Source organism: Physeter macrocephalus, chromosome 20 (assembly GCF_002837175.3).
Source record: "Physeter macrocephalus isolate SW-GA chromosome 20, ASM283717v5, whole genome shotgun sequence".
NCBI lineage: Eukaryota > Metazoa > Chordata > Mammalia > Artiodactyla > Physeteridae > Physeter > Physeter macrocephalus.
In genome coordinates, this window is record NC_041233.1 from 75,287,115 (window position 1) to 75,305,182 (window position 18,068).

An 18,068-nucleotide genomic window follows, 5' to 3' on the forward strand; every position below is an offset into this window, starting at 1 on the left:
AGCCTGTGCTCCGCAACGGGAGAGGCCACAGCAGTGAGAGGCCCGTGTACCGCAAAAAAAAAAAAAAAAAAAAACAACCCAATCTAAAAATGGGCAGAAGGCCTAAATAGACATTTCTACAAAGAAGATATACAGATTGCCAATGAACACATGAAAGGATGCTCAACATCACTAATCATTAGAGAAATGCAAATCAAAACTACAATGAGGTATCACCTCACATCGGCAGAATGGCCACTATCAAAAAATCTACAAACAATAAGTGCTAGAGAGGGTGTGGAGAAAAGGGAACCCTCCTCTGGAACCCATGCACCACAGCTAGAGAGAAGCCCAGATGCGGCAACAAAAGATCCCACATGCCGCAACAAAGATCCCGCATGCCACATCTAAGACCCCCGATGCAGCCACATAAATAAATACTTTTTTTTTTTTTTTAAATCTATGGGCTTGTTCTCAGAAATGATTAGGAGGTACCTTTCTCAAACCTCTATAAGCTTAGCAGAAACAGGAAGCCTAGACATTTAAAAGACTTAAGATTCACAAAGATGAACTGATTATTGTTTACAGGGACAGTTCTTTTCAAAACCTGTAGTTTCTATGTAAACTACAACTCTATTATGTTCTGCTTTAAACTACAGACTATGTACAAGCTTCCAAATTTAAATCTCCATAAATATGTATATAAAATAAAATTATAATTTTTAATGTACACCTTTAAATGGTTTTGTTTTTATACAAAATGTTTTATGTTTAAAGGTTTTTAAAAAAATTTTGGATAAGAAAATGAAATGTTAAAATATCTTCAAGATCTCCTAACCACTACCAATGTGATTTTTTTTCAAACACTGCTATCCTTCCATTCAAAATCATTATTTTTCTTTTAAGTCCTCCATAAGTCTATTATTTGAACTAGCTGAATACAGCTCTAATCCCGTGGGTGAGGAAGAGAAATGAGCAACTATGTCATCACTGCATGACATAAAGGGTCACAGATTAAATAGTGGCACAGTAGAAGGAAATATAAGTAGCTGGGAGATAAAACGATACTCAAAATACCTAGTTTCTACAAACTGGTACAATTACTGCCAAGTTCAACCAGAAAAAATGTGGGTTTCAAAATTTGTTACTTGACAATGAACAAGAAATAATAAACCAATATGACATTTAAGATAAAAAGGGAAAGAAACCATTTGTTCTCATGAGTTCCTGTACTCATTTTGCCAAAATACTCTTTCAAGTGTTCTCAAATTCACTTCCTAATAAAGCTACTTACTTATTTAATTCTCCACTACTTCTCATTCCCTCAACAAAACACAGAAAGCCCCGGGACTTCCCTAGTGGTGTAGTGGTTAAGAATCCACCTGCCAATGCAGGGGACACGGGTTCGAGCCACAACTACTGAGCCTGTTCTCTAGAGCCCGCGAGCCACAACTACTGAGCCCACGTGCCACAACTACTGAAGCCCGAGCGCCTAGAGCCCATGCTCCACAGCAAGAGAAGCCACCGCGATGAGAAGCCCACTCACTGCAACAAAGAGTAGCCCCTGTTCACCGCAACTAGAGAAAGCCTGCGTGCAGCAAAGAAGACCCAAAACAGCCAAAAATAAATAAATAATAAATAAATAAATAAATTTACTTTAAAAAAAACAACACAGAAAGCCCCAAATTGATCCCTAGTAATACACTACAATGGATTTTTAAACCAATGGTTAGTGGTAGAGAAAGCAGTGATCAGAGGAAGAACGGCTCCCCAAGGACAGGTGAGCCAAACTAACTTCTTTCATTATCAGGGTTACTATGATCAGTAAAGCAGTGTTACAGCACGTAACATAGCAACCAGATTGAATCATATGAAACTGCCATTTTTTAGTAGATCAAAATGGTGGTATATTGGCAATTTCATGTGGTTCAACCACAATAATCTTATCAAGACATTTTACTAAAGTTTTCATGAAGAGATGTGCCTGAATACATTTTAAAGTGACACAAAGCTGGTATTGATGGCTAATACACTGGATGGTAGAATGCAGATTGTAAAAGATTCTTATCAGTTGGAATGAAGAGATAAAATTATTAAGAACTGAATAAAAAGACAGATTTAAAATTCTATACTACATTCAAAAACACTAATGGGCTAATTACACCACAGAAATCTGGCTTTAAAAGAGTTCATGTGAAAACGATCTAGCTGAGTCCAAACTTTAACATATACCCTCCCTGCTATAGCCAAAGTGAACTATTTTCCAAATACACTACAGGGTTTCTTACTTTGATTTCTTGCCCATGCTATTCTTTGAGCACCAGAATATCCACTTCTCCACCTCTTGGCCAAAATCATACCCATTCTTCTAGATCAATTTCAAATGTTACCACCTCCGTCAAGACTTTCACTCCCTCTGCTAGCTATAATCACAACTTTCCTCTGAAATCCAAGTTTATGGTTCCTTCAGTGTAATAAACACATTCTATTTTGTACTTTTCTTCTTTTAGCTCTGTTTAAGTGGGAAGTACTGACAAAAGGAGAAATTCTAAGGAGAAGACTCTATTATATATAAAGACAGAAAAACAATCAAGGAATTATAAATAAAATTCAGGAGAAACTATATACGAGTCAGCCAGATCTTATGAAGACAAATGAGGGAGAGCTCACAGGCAGGACTGAGCAATGGTTTGCATGGGGGAGGAAAACTGAAATTGGAATCTAATAAACTGTAATCAGAGGGAGTCAAGGGGGGCTAAGTTACTTTCCACCGTGAGAAAAGGAGTTTGGGAAGGGATTGTGCCACAGATAAAGGGATGGGTAGTAAAAGGGAGGAACTGGATTTATGTTTTAAAAAAAGGAAAAAGAAGGTAAACATGAACTTTTGATTTCTGCTGACTTGTTCCTTCTCCCAGTGACTCTGGTCAAGTAAATAAAGGTATTAATCATGCTGTTGCATAGACAGGTTACTATCGCCCAAGAAAGTTGGTCACACCCAGAGATAAAGGAGTAAAACAGGGTGTCAATAAGCTCAATAAGGATAAGGAGAAAAGACAGTTCCTAGCAAAGAAATTCTCATACAAAGTCAGCACTCAAGTAATATAAACTGAATTAAAATACAAATTCTCTTCCAAAATTTGAAAGGCTGCATGTGGATAAAGGACTAAATTTATAGAGAATCAGAGGGCAAAAGCAGATCAAAAAGTAGAAGATCCAAGGAACTAGCTTTTGGTGCACAAAAAAAATAATAATTAAAAACTGTCTCGAATACAATAAACCCTTTTTTTTTTTTCAGTAATATATAGTTCAAACAACAGTTAAAGTGAAGATCAGGGATAGATGGGTTTCTTGCATTAAGGAGGAGGTTGAATTAATACTAAGGACTAAGGTCCCTAACAATTCAAATTCTTTTTTTTTTGACGTTTATAATTTCTTTTAATTATCAGTAGCAGTGGGAGTTGTCAGTATATCTGGTGTAGGAAATGATAAATGTATAAACTCCAAATCCAAGATATATGACACTGTATTTTCTAAAATAATGGTTGATAATCAACCTCTTGTATTGTGTGACCTTGGGTATATTTTAAACCAGATCGCTGGAGGCTGCCCTGATCACCACCTTATTACGTTTTGTATAACAGAAGGAAAAAAAAAAACCTGTCACAGGACTTCCCTGGCGGTCCAATGGTTAAGACTCCGCGCTTCCAATGCAGGGAGCAGTTCCTGCTCCATGAACTGGGATTCCATATGCCGCATGGCGCGGCCAAAAAATGGAAAAAAAAAAAAAAAAAAAAAAAAAAGAAAAGAAAAAACCTGTCACAAGTCAAGCTCCAATTTATCATCTCTCCTTGGTCTGTCCCCATTACAGGAGAGGATGAGGGGATGTTTGCTTCCTGATGGACTTGCTTTTCACAAAGTCCTGCTGGGGGTTACTCAGTACCCTGTGGCCTTCAAGGGTATTGCCAACTGATTACTTTTTCAACTGTCTAGTATTTATCCTAGTTCTCTTTTTTTTCCTTTTTTATTTTATTTAATTTTTTTTACTGAAATATAGTTGATTTACAATTTTGTGTTAATTTCTGCTGCATATATATATGCCATATACATACACATTCTTTTTTATATTCTTTTCCATTATGGTTTATCTCAGGAAATTGAATATAGTTCCTTACAACTCATATTCTATATGAACAAATATAAATGTGTTAGCACATATCTATTTTGTCCAACCTAAAATCAGTACTGGGGAGAAAAGAATATCAGACCAGTTGTTAGGGGATCTGGTTCCTGCTCTGTGAAACAGAATGCAACCTCCTACCAGTCCCTGCTCTTCCTCAACTTTTCATTCCTTACCTGCACAAGTCGTCCACTAGACCAAATCAGCTTAGAAGTTTGCTAGGGACTCAGCTCTTGCTTTGCACATGCTTCCTTGCAACATACTTCTCAATTTGAATAGAGTTTCACAAGCAGAGAAAATTTAAAACTACTCAACAGATGATCTCTAATCCAAGGCCACTCACAGATCTTAAAACTGGGATTCTAATTTTTAATATATGACATTTACCTCCAATAATTTGCAAAGCAACAATAAAATCAAATTCACGAGTGGCCAACACTCAAGTCTGACACTACAAGATGAAAGGACTAGACATATGCAAGAGTGTCAACTCGTTTAAGTAGTTTATTTACCAAAAGATAGTAGTCTCTATCTTAGAGACAGTATCTTAAATTTAAACGATTCAAAAATTTTCTACCAGAGTTAAGAGTTGTTCCTCCCAAGGAAGGGAAAACATAAATACATGCATACATTTTTATCAAATAAACTGAGTTTCATTTTCTGAAATTTATTTAACACAGTAGGAGTTTGGGGTACAGGGCAAGGAGAATACAGTCAGTAGAAATAAATCTAAACATACTTTGTTTAGGAAGACAAATCCTAACATCTGCATAGTATATCAAATACTTTCATAATTAAAACTACTGTATGCTTTTGAAGAGGTAACCTTTTGGATTTTACAAACCTGTGGATTATCCATGTACCATACAAAACTATCTTCTCTGGTATCCAGTATGAAGTACCTCCGAAGAAATTTCCCACTGTTTTCATTTTCTTCAATGTCTAGAAAACCACAAATGCGATTCTGACGATCCACATAAGGCATTTCTGTGCTTGAACATTACACTGTAAAATAAAAACATTAACAGTAAGCACTTCTCAGTGGACTTTAAGCATAAAATGTGCTATGGGTATGGTTTATTCAACAAAGAGCCTACTTTCCAACATTAGGTGGGGGCTGGTTAATGTGAATACATAAAAGCATGGGCAAAAATCACTTGAAATTAAGCTTACTGTGAGTGGTTACTAAATGCAACTATACAGAACTGATGCGGACAAAGGACAGCTATTCATGTCAGCTGAATAATTTACTTAACTTTTCACTATGAGTAGGCATCGTCATCCCCATTTCATAGGTAAGAAATATAACACTGAGAAGGGGAAGTGCCTTTCCAAGATTAGTGAACTAGCAGGTAATGAATCAAAACATGAACCCAGATTCTTGGACTCCAGAGCATGTATCTTAACGTTTACATCATCCTGTCACTCTAAAACCCTTGGTATTATTAAAACGAAAATGAATCAAAATAAAGTAAGCTAACATCATGAAAAGAGAGATAAGCAGGTATTATGTGCCCCCGAATGGAAGACACAAACATCACCAATAAAGAGCATATAACAACAACAACAAAAAAAAGGTTTATCTCAATCTGATCAAGTTTCTAGATTTCCCTAAGTCCAGCTTCCAGTTCACAGGAAACAAAGAACACAGAAGAACATATTAAACTTCACCACAGGTATTCAATCAGCAAAAGTGGACCGTGGGAAACATCAGGCCCAAAAGCCCAGTTTCTTCAGCAAATAAATTACTACAGGGAGAAAAAAAAAAAAGGAGAGAGAGAGAGAAAGAGAAGTCACAGATTAAAAGAGACTTCAGAGGCATATCATATTCTGATTCTGAAGGACTGAAATTTTTGTTATGTTCATTAAAGTTAAAAACCATGGCTTGGATAAAAAGCAGTGTTTCCATCCATTTTTCTCTAAAAACTGTAGATATGTGATTCCCTCCTGATGTGATGCAAATCTGCAGACTATTCCTACTCCAAAGGTACTTCTACAGCCAGCACCAACATCTTTCGGCAGGTTGAATTATTTATGTAACTATTTTTTCGTTTAACTCACAGTGAAAATTCAATTAGAATATGCCCTGATATACTGTTTATCTAAATCACTATTCTGTATGCAGCCAGAGAAATGGTGAAACACGCCAAAAAGTCTTCTTTAATTTATTTATTTATTTATTTATTTATTTTTGGCTGCATTGGTTCTTCATTGCTGCACATGGGCTTTCTTTAGTTGCGGCGTGCAGGGACCACTCTTCGTTGCGGTGTGCAGGCTTCTCACTGCGGTGGCTTCTCGTTGCGGAGCACGGCTCTACGTGCGTGGGCTTCAGTAGTTGTGGCATGCGGGCTCAGTAGTTGTGGCTTGCGGGCTCTAGAGCACAGGCTCAGTAGTTGTGGTGCACGGGCTTAGCTGCTCCACGGAATGTGGGATCGTCCCGTACCAGGGATGGAACCCATGTCCCCTGCATTCGCAGGTGGATTCTTAACCACTGTGCCACCAAGAAAGTCCCCCAAAAAGTTTTAAACAAAACTATAAATTAAGTTTGTATGTGCGTGTTATTACAGATCTGGCACTTGGGGATAACTGTTTAATGAACTTACCCAAAGTTCTAAAAAATTTCTAAAATGTCATCAAAGCTTGGAAAATTAATACACTATACTAACACATACTGCAGGTAAAAACTGTCAACTTGTGTGGTACGCCATGAGGAAAGACAGAGGCCAAAGGAACAGAATTGAGAGCACAGAGACAAACCCATACATCTATGGCTAACTGATTTTCAAAGACGGTGCCAACATCATGCAATAGGGAAAGAACAGCCTCTTTAACAAACGGTACTGGGACAACTGGAGAGGCACGTGCTGAAGAATTAAACTGGACCACTATCTTACACCATATACAAAAAATAACTCAAAATGAATTAATCTAAATATAAGAGTTAGAACTATAAAACTTCAAGAAAACATAGAGGAAAATCTTCATGGCCTTGGAGTTGGCAATGAATTCTTAGATGTGACACTGAAAGCACAAACAACAAAAGAAAAAATAAGACAAATTGGACTGCATAAAAATTAAAAACTTTTTTGTACCAAAGGACATCAAGAAAATGAAACAACAACCTACAGAATGGGAGAAAATATTTGCAAATAAGGGTCTAATATCCAGAATATACAAATAACTCCTACAACTCAACAATGAAAAAACAAACCCAATTTAAAAATGGACAAAGGACTTGAAAAGACATTTCTCTCAAAGAAGATAAAACAAATGGCCAACCAGAACACAAAAAGTTGCCCAATATTATTTGTCATTAGGGAAATGTAAAGCAAAGCCACAGTGAGATACCACTTCACACCCACCTGGATGTATATAATTAAGAGAGGAAAATAATAAGTATAGGCAAGGATGTATAGAAATTGGAACCCACCTACATTGCTGGTGGGAATGTAAAATGGTACAACAGCTGTGTAAAACAGTTTGGTAGCTCTTCAAAGGTTAAACATAGAATTACCATATGACTCAGCATTTCCACTCCTAGGTATATATCCAAAAGAATTGAAAACAGGTACTCAAACACTTATACGTGAACGTTCATAGCAGCACTATTCACAATAGCCAAAAACTGTAAACAACCCATATGTCCATCAACAGATAAATGTACATACATACAATGGAATATTACCCAGATACAGAAAGGAATGAACTACTGATACAATACATCCTATCAAAATTCCAAGATAATTTATAAAAACTGACAAGGTGGTTCTATTATATATACTGAAATGCAAATAACCTAGAAAAGCTAGATCTATTTCCCAAAGAACAGACTGACATTACTTAATTTCAAGACTTACAACAGAGCTACAGCAATAAAGATAGTGTAGGACTGGTGAAAAGATATAATACATCAATGGAACAGAACAGCATCCAGAAACAGACCCATACATATACTGTTAATTGATTTTCAACAAAGATGTCAAAGCAATTCCAAATACAGTCTTTCAACAAATGGTGCTGGAACAATTAACTATGCATGTGGAAAAAAATTAACTTGAAACGGATCAGAAACCTAATGTACCATTAAGCTTCTGGAAAAAAAAATATATATACACACACACACACACACATATATATACTGATACATTTTTTAAAGACATTTATATATACATATAAATAAAGTCTTCATGATCTTAGGGGTAGACAAAGATTTCTTAGATAAGACACAAAGAGCCTAAACCATATAATGGTTGATATAATGGACTTAAACAAAATTTAAAACTGCTCTTTGAAAGACACCAATAAGAAATCAAAAGATGAGCCACAGAGGGCTTCCCTGGTGGCGCAGTGGTTGAGAGTCCGCCTGCCGATGCAGGGGACACGGGTTCGCGCCCGGGTCCGGGAAAATCCCACATGCCGCGGAGCGGCTGGGCCGGTGAGCCATGGCCGCTGAGCCTGCGCATCCGGAGCCTGTGCTCCGCAACGGGAGAGGCCACAACAGTGAGAGGCCCGCATACCGCAAAAAAAAAAAAAAAAAAAAAAAAAGATGAGCCACAGAACAGGAGAAAATATTCAGTACACATATATCTATCAAATAACTGATATCCAAAAATAGGCAAGGAATTATTACAATTCAATAAGACAAACAACCAAATAGGAAAGTAGGCAAAAAAATTTGAACAGACAAGTCAACAAAGAAGATATACATTGTTTTTTAAAAATAATAAAAAGGAGGGCTTCCCTGGTGGCGCAGTGGTTGAGAGTCCGCCTGCCAATGCAGGGGACACGGGTTCGTGCCCCGGTCCGGGAAGATCCCACATGCCGCGGATCAGCTAGGCCTGTGAGCCGTGGCCGCTGAGCCTGAGCGTCTGGAGCCTGTGCTCCGCAACGGGAGAGGACACAACAGGGAGAGGCCCGCGTACCGCAAAAAAAAAAAAAAAAGAAAAGTGGGCAAAAGACATGAACAGACATTCTACAGAAAAAGACATTAAAAATGACCCTCAAACATATTAAGAGGTGCTCAACTTCACTCATGATAAGAAAATCCCAAAATGACATACGATACAGTAGGCATTGCTACCGACACCACACACACAAAAAAAGGCAACCAGACTTCATGTGCCTCCTTGTGGAATTTATACCATCTATAAAACATTTATGAAAAAAAAATGTACAAATACCTGAATCTAGATCTAACTACCAATTTACAGGAAATAAAGAAGACAGAGAAAGAACACGTTAAACTAGATCACCGAGATTCAAACAGCAAAATTCAAACTATAATTAGTTTCTCAGGACAAACAACATGGCTTCTTCAGAAATAAATTCCAAGGGAGCAGGCGGAAAGGAAATGGAGGAAGAGCTTATAAGTTAAAAGATGTGAAAAGACATAATCACAACATGTGGGCCTTATTTAAATCTTCTTAACAACAACAACACTGAGTTATCTAAGGAAATTGGAAATTTGAATACTGCCTCATGATATTAAGTAAACATATATATTTGTTTCAGTGTGGTGATGCTATTGTGGTTTTGTTACTAAGAAAATGAATCCTCATCATTTAGAGATATTTATTCATACAGAGACAAAACATTATCTGAATACTCTGGAAGGAGGGCTGGATGAAGGAGGGATGGCCTGGATGGGCAGTTGTCGGGGCTAGATGATGGGTACTGTAGTTACACAATCCTGTCTACTTCTGTGGAAGTTCACAATTCTTCATTACAAAAAGAAAGGTTAATAAGAACTTTTTTTCATAAGAAAAGTTCAAAAAAAGTCTATACTACACAGAGATACCATTTCTCATCTATGAGACTGGCAAAAATTCAAAAATTTGACAACCTACAATACTAGTAAGGCTGTAAGAAAACAGTAACTCTCTTATATTGCTGGTGGGAATGCAGAATGGTACGACCCTACTGAGATGAATCTGGCACTATTTAACATGTGCATTTACCCTATGACCAGCAATCCTACTTGCTACTGTAATTCTGAAACAATTTTATGTAAATGATAGTACTTCAGGGGCGACATAGGACAATGTAAACATACTGATGCTATGATTATATTTAAAGTAAAATAAAACAAATTTTGTTATTAGGAACCTAGATTTTCACAGTAAGAGAAAAAACGTACAAATACAAAACAAAAGGAAAAACTCTATTCAATACATCTGAATTAGAGTTAGTATGAACTCATGATCTTTGAAAATATGATAGTAATAGAAAATCATCACTTTGCAATTCGAATACAATCACTGATTTAAGCAAGAGTCTTCAATGAATACTAATACCACTAGAAAACAGGTTGTTAGGGAACAGAATATTCAGTCTCAAAATTTCACCCCAGTGTTCTTCCCAATTACAAAGAGGAAAATGTACGTATATGTATCTTTACAGCGGTGAGATCTTATAGTCCCCACCTTTACCAAATGATTTAGCATCTAATGAATCTAGAAGCCAGGGACTAACGGATATCACTTCTCTCTAAATAGACCACACACTATATGATTCCACTGATCTGAAATATCCAGAATGAGCAAATCTATAAAGACAGAAAGTAGATTAGCAGTTCCCTAGGAGTATGGGGGATGGGAAGGAATGAAGAGTTGCCTAGAGATGGGAGGGTACAGGGTTTCTCTTTAAGGTGATAAAAAATACTCTAAAACTGACTGTGATAACAGTTGCACAGTTCTGCAAATATATTAAAAACCATTGAATTGCACACTTTGAGTGAATTATTCCTCAACCAAGCTGTTAAAAAAAAAAAAGAATTATAATTGTGTTTTATCTTTCATTCCAGAGCACATCAGAAACCTTAAAAAACATTTCCTCTCCCAGACCTCTGAATGTTGTAGTGTCCCAGGGGATGGTCCACGGACCTCTTCTCTATTTACACTCAATCTCTTGGTGAGCTCACTGATTCACATAGGTCTAAATACTGCTATCTCCAGCCCTGGACACTCTGCTGGACTCCAGACTCACGTATACAACTGCCAACTCTATGGATCTACTTACTTACCTAACAGGCCTCTCACATTTAGCAAACTGAGCCCAGATATACCCCCTCAGCAATCTGTTCCCCTCTGTCCTTCCCATCTCAGTAAAGTCACTCCCTTCTTCCAGCTGTTCAGGCAAAATTTGGAGTCACACTTGATCAAGACTTCTTTCTCTCATTCCATGTCCAGTCCATAAGCAAATCCTACTGGCTCCATCTTCTAAATATGTCCAGAATCCCACCATTTGCATTGCTGCCTCTCTGGTCCAAGCCACCATCCCCTCTTAGCTGGACTACTGCACGGGCTTCCCTGCCCCCTTCACTCCATTTTCAATACAGCTGTCAGAGAGATCTCATTAAAACATATGTTCGAGTGTTTATTCAATATTTGCCAAGCAAATATTTAAAATTAATTTAATCCTTATAACAATTTCACAGATGAGAAAACCAAAGCACAGAAGATTTTAAAAATAACTTGTCCAAGGTCACATGATTAGGAAGTGGCAGAGCCAGGATCCAAACCAGGGGAATCTGGCTGTAAAGCCCATGCTCTTCGGTACTATAAAATGCCACTCTGCTCGAATCTCTTCAACTTTGGCTGCTTATTAAAATTACCTGGGAGTTTTTTTGAAACTCCTGATGTCAGATTAGAGCATCCAGACCAATTAAATCAGAAACTCTGGAGATGGGATCTAAGCATCAGTACCTTTTTAAAGCTCCCCCAATAATTCCCACGCTCAGCCAAGGTTAAGAACCACTGTTTTAATGCAATCCCTTCTCATTCAAAGTAAAAACCAAAGCTCTTACAAAGACATACAGGCTTCACCTACCCCCCACCCCAACCTGCCCCAGTTCCCCCGCGTGATTACTCATCTAGTCACTGACGCCTACTACACTAGACAAGCTCCCCACTCGGAGCCTTTTAACTCAAGAGTCACTTTCTCAGGGAAGCCTTCTTGACGCCCCATCTAAAACTGCAGATGCCCCAAACTGTCCTGCCACTTCCCATCTCCCTTCCCCACTTCATTTTTCTCCTTAGTATTTATTGCTAACAAACAGTATCATTTACTTATTTCTTGTCTGTTTCCCCACACTGGAATGTAGGCTCCATGAGAGCAGGGACTTTTTTTCTATTTACTATTGTTTCTCCAATGCCTAAAACAGTGGCTGGAACATGGAAGGGACTCAATAACAATTTGTTGAATGAAAAATTAAGGAACCCATAATTATTGCATCAAATATTAACGTTTAAGTTTCCAGACAGAAAGCCGCTTTTGCCTCATCTGATGAGAAATCATTTAGCAAACGATTTAATCGACTGGTTTGCTTAGATGATGGAAGGAAAAAGGTTTGATACTATATTTCTGTTTGGATTTATACTTTCAGTAAAGCTAGCATGAGGTAAGAACAGATAAAACTGTGTAATTAAAACCTCCACAGGGCTTCCCTGGTGGCGCAGTGGTTGAGAGTCCGCCTGCTGATGCAGGGGACACGGGTTCGTGCCCCGGTCCGGGAGGGTCCCACATGCCGGAGCGGCTGGGCCCGTGAGCCGTGGCCGCTGAGCCTGCGCGTCCGAGGCCCGCGTACAGCAAAAAAAAAAAAAAAAAAAGGTAAAAAAAAAAAATGGTAAAAAAAAAAAAACCTCCACAAAATCTATCCTTCAGCTTTACTTGTGCTCTAAGGGCGTAGTCGGATCATACAAACATTCATAAATTAACACACCCAGCTAACACTTCATCAATCAGGAACCATGAAGCAAGTCAAAAAAATAAAAACAAAACAAAAATCAGAAAGAGAGAAAGAAAAGAAAAAGAAAAATTAAATTCTGCACAGTGAGACTTCATTAGGCCCACAGGACTTCACTACTGAAGTCCTGATTAGACGCTGAATGAGACTAGTCTTGTCCCAAAATTGTCGACAAACACAAAGCTTAAGATATACAGACATCAAGGATCAAGTACCTGTGGAGTCTGGCCCCGACACCCCACACACACGTCAGGGCTATGGTACTCTAACCAACATCTTACCGTCATTCCACTCTACACGAGCAGCTGACAGAAGAGAGGGAAAAAAACGACAAGTATTCCAAGTGTTCAGGGAGAAGGAAGATGGTGGTCACCCAAAAGCAGTGGTAGGGGGCCCCAAGAGAATCATTCACCAAGATCAGAAGTGCCTACAATAAGGACAAATTGTCACCTCTTTCCCCAGTTCAATGTCTGCTTATGAAGTGGACTGAGTGACTGACCCTGTGCCTATTTGAGCAGGGGGACAAAGAGAATTGATGAGAAACTGCAGGGCACAGAAAGGGAGCAGACTTAAGCAGGCTGCAGGCCACCATTTGACATCAAAAGGAAGTAAGTTTCCAGTGGATTAAGTGTAAATTACAGAAGGTAGCTGGACTTGAGCTGTCTTGCTGTTATCAAAAAATCTGGCTGCAGAGAGAAACCCACCTTACCCCCAAACACTCATAGGAACCAGCAAGTAGACTGTGAGAGGACAGAAATGAGGAGGAGGGAGTGTAGACTGGTAAAGGTTTACCCACAGCAAATTTCATATCCAGGGACTGCGCAGTGGAGAGTCTCCCTGCAAGATCTCACCAAAAATTACAGTTTGGAAGCCTACCACTAGACATTAATGGCTCGCCACTGTTAATCAAGAAAAGGCTTTAATAACACCAGGTAAGAAAGGGTTGCCTTTTTTCATTTTTCTTCTAACTAGTCTCTGTTCAAATACATCCACAAAGAGGGAAAAGAAAGAGGTATCCATGGAGCATATCACAATCCCTCCCCACTCCAAGTGCTTCAGGGAATAAGTGGCCAGATATTGGGTTAAAGGAGGAGTGGAGCTTTAACAGGAGATTGAAGGTTTAAACTGAAATAGATTAGACTGGAGCTTTTAATAGCTGTAAATGACAGAAAAGCTACCATTTGCCCATGAAATCATGAGGAAGCAGGGAGAGGGAAGATCCAACAAAGCACAGTTGAAAGCAGTCAGTGCTGAAAAATAGAACTGTCTTAAATTTGTTCTCACCAAGCTCAGACTGCTCAATAACCTGACGACATATGGAACAGCATTACTGCCCTCAGTAATGAGAGGAACACCTGATGTGGAAATTCCCATGGGGGATTTACTGTACCCAGCAAGATGCTACATTAGAAGTCCTCTGAGACCACTTCCAATTCTAAGTGCCTGTGATTGTCCTTTCTTCAAGAAGAGGTTAAACTGAATCCAGAATCCATTTCAAGGGTTAAACTATTAAAGGCTAGGCTACCCAAAGGAGTAAAACCACAACTTTCTGAAAAATAAAATTATCAGACTGATAAGTCTGATAAGGGTTCCATGTAGGAAAAAATATTTAAGACTTCAATATTTTCAAGACTCTAAAGACTTAAGTGTTAAAAAAATATCCTAAATGACTTTGATTTTTCTTTTACATTCAACAGAAATTCCAGTTCAAAGAATGTTTACGATTTAAAATCCTCAAAATACCATCTTCCTGAATCAAAGCAATTCAACTAATCAAAGGCTTACCAAAATAAACAGCAAGCACATGTTTGCTTAAATATCTTCTAGGAATTACAAACTCACGTGTTCTTTATCATACAGCAACTACTGGGAAAAAATATCACTCAGAGTTCAAATGGTTTAATGTCACTCATTAAGCATAACAAAATCCCATTGCTGCAACAAATACCAACAGTTTTTATTTTTAAATTTAAAAAAATCCACACGTTTATGTTTCTAAAAATAATTAAGCATTGCAGACAAGCATCTAAAGCGACAGAAAGTTTCTACCCTAGGAACTCTTTTCTGATACCAGTCAATAAATTTCCAAATGCTAGGTACTTACAAATGGTCAAAAGAATTAAAACTAAATGTTAATATTTATCTCCTAATAAAGCTATTTTATTGTATCATTGCAAATCTAAATGAGAGAATCACCTTGAAATTTAAAGTCAAATTTTAATATTATCAAAAGTAAAATGCTTAAGCATGTGAAAAAGTAATAAAGCTGAGGCAGTTACTGCTATAGAACTTGAAATTTTCTGTCTAATAAAGGCAGAGTGTAACTACTGTCACATCTGAATAATTACTACATTTTATTCAGAAAACTATTTATCTTCCTCGTTCTTAAATGACAGTTATTTAAACAAGAACAATTATTTAACATCAAACAGTACTTCAATGTCAAAGCCCGACTTAAATTATGCTAATAAATTACTTCATGGATTTCATTCTGGATTACAAATTATCATCAGTAGAAGTAACTGTGGGTTTTGCAGTAGGAATGTAAGAACTTTCAGGCTTAAATAAAAGTCGGTTTTTTTTAAGCTGCATTAAACGTTTTTTGAGAAAAAGCCCTATAAAAAGATAAAATGTTTCCATCTTTCCCAAGTTATTCTCCTAGGGGTCTTCAATATCACAACCTATATATTAACAAGCAACATGTGAGTACTGCCCACAGTGACTTTTTAAAGAAAATAACTCTATGCTATTCTTAATGTCCTTAAACAATTCTAAAACGGTCCTTCCGGCTTATGAACTCATGGCAGTTTCCTAACAATTGTATACTTATCCTGTTTTACTGTCTCTCCTAGTCTATGACAAACTCACATTTACACACCACCTCTTTCCTATTTTGCTACATTGCTAAAACTAGGGGGGAGGGGGATACAAACCTGCTACTTCCCCCCTTTCTCAAAAGCAACAATAAAAATACTAATTAACAAGATAAAAAGATGTATGAAGCAGTTTCAATACATATAAATCACATCTCCTTAATGTCACAAAGTTATCCTCTGCTTACCACAAAGGACAAATGCATGGCCATATCCTTTGATACAGGTACACTCTTCAAGAGAATCCTGTCAATGGATACACTGTAGGGTTTACAGCGCTATAAAATAAATTAACTATTAACTCAAATTCTGCTAAGCTTAAATACTCTTGTTTAAATACATAAATATTCTAAAATGTAATTTCCCCTGGGAAGATATGGCCAAGTTAAGGATTTAAACTAACTCACTTGGGGAAATATCTTTTGCCACAAATGTGTTACTATGAAAATCTGAGTATGAAAAGCAATAGGCTTTTTGGTCAGAATGAATCTTACTATTTTTTAAATAATTCTTCAAGTTCTTCTGTGAAAAAAACATTTAGTTTTACAAAATGATTTTTTCAAGTTTTTCTCTGAATCATATAAAGCTTACCCCAATTTTGCTGTACAGAGTTTCAATGGCATTAAACTAACATAGAAAGTGTGTAAGCTGAGTGCCTGGGGGGAAATAAAGCAGACAGATTAGTAGTTCTCGGATAAAAGACTACAGTATAAACCGCATAGTGCGCTATTGGTTCCAGTCGTTAAGCACACAGGAAATAAGATTTTCTAGTTAAAAAAAAGAATTGACAAACGGCAACGACTCCGTTAAAACAAAGAAAATCTTATCAAAACCAACAACAATCAATCATAAACGAAGAAAACAAGCATTATAGGATTGTAAGGTGAACTCGGAGGGGAAAAAAAATGGCCCAAATTGCCTGACTATATCTTCTATAACCTCCTCTAGGACCTGCCCCCAACAGAGCGATCGAGTTTCATTATTTAGGTGCCCAGCCGGGGGCAGATGCTCTGCTGTTGGGCACAGCATAACTAGAATTCTACCAAAGGCAGTAAACACGACTTTCATTATGACAACACTTTCCCCTCTGATGGTCTATCCAGGAGGGTCAATAGAAAGCATCTGAAATAAACCACAAACCACTCAAGACGGTCCCAAAGCGGTGAGACTGGCAGCTGGCCTCTAAGCTTAAAGACCTGGGTTCTGGTCGCCTCCTTGGTCCTACCTGCGTGACCCTGCACAAGTCACTTCCAACTTTCGCACTGGTCACTGCACCATTAAGGTGCGAGGGTAAAGCACTAATACTGCAGGATGCTAGGGCACAGGGCGGAGTCGACTTCTGACTCGGCGAGTCCTAAAGTGAAAGCGCATTAAAATAATACAAGACGATGCCCTAGGCAGCTGAGACCCCGTGAGCTCAGCCCTGAAGTCGAGCCATTCGACAGGCGTCGCCCGCCGGGAATCCCCCGACAGCTGGCCGGCCGGGCGTCCGGGAGGAGGGCGCGACGGTCCTTTTTAGCAGAGCCACCGCACGGCTCCTCGGCGACAGCGACCGCCGCCGGGCTCCCCACCCTCCTCGGCCGGACGCCGCCGAGGGCCGAGGTCAGGAAAACAATAAAGGAAGGAGCCGCGGGAAGACGCCGCCGCCGCCCCCTCCCGCCGCCCAGAACTCGGCGCGCGCAGGTGAGCCGGCCCCGCGGCCTCTACCAGGTGCAGCCGCGCGGGCCGACCCGCCAGGAGAGAGGCCTCGGGGGCGCAGCCCGGGACCCCGCGCCCCCCCACCGCCCGCGGGCCCGCACTTACCAGCGCCCGCCGGTCCCTCGAGCCTCCCAGCTCGCTTCAGCCGGCGCCGCGCTCCCGGAGCCCGGCCTCGCTCACCCCGCCCCGGCGCGGCCGCGCTCCTCACGCCGAACTTCACGGCGGCCCTCGCCCGGGAGCACCGGCGCCGCCGCGGCCCCTGGTCCCACAGGCACCGAGCTGCCGGTAGCGGCGCCCACGACGGCCCGCCCGCGCACTGCGCACGCGTGCCCGCGCTGCCTCAGCCCCCAGACGGCGGCAGAGATTCCAGGGCGGGCACTCCCAGCCCGAGGAGACTACAAGTCCCGGCAGGCCCCGCGCGGGCCCTGGAGGCGTGGCGGGCCGGGTTAGTGGGCGTCTTCCTGGTTCAGGGGCGGCGACCTCGGGCGCGTCGGGGAGGACCGCGCGCGGAGCGCTGGGCCCTTGCGCTGCGGTGCATCCTGGGATTCGTAGTTTTCGAGGACCACGGGGCTTGGCTAGGGGTTGGAACTCAGGGTTC

The 18,068-nt window shown here is 39.7% G+C and overlaps 1 protein-coding gene across 3 annotated transcripts in view; it reads right to left on the reverse strand.

Annotated features, from left to right (window-relative positions):
* The window catches only part of PLEKHA1 (pleckstrin homology domain containing A1), a 56,667-nt gene extending 38,879 nt beyond the window's left edge, over positions 1–17,788 (reverse strand). For 2 of the 3 annotated variants that reach the window (XM_024121209.3, XM_024121210.3), the window contains exons 1-2: positions 17,576–17,788; positions 5,001–5,161 (exon numbers count right to left, since the gene is read on the reverse strand). In XM_024121209.3, coding sequence (XP_023976977.1) covers positions 5,001–5,141 — 141 coding nt within the window. In that variant the 5' untranslated portion in view covers positions 5,142–5,161; positions 17,576–17,788. The remainder of the gene's footprint in view (positions 1–5,000; positions 5,162–17,575) is intronic. The other variant, XM_024121211.3, reaches the window with a different exon arrangement.
* Positions 17,789–18,068: the final 280 nt, after the last annotated feature.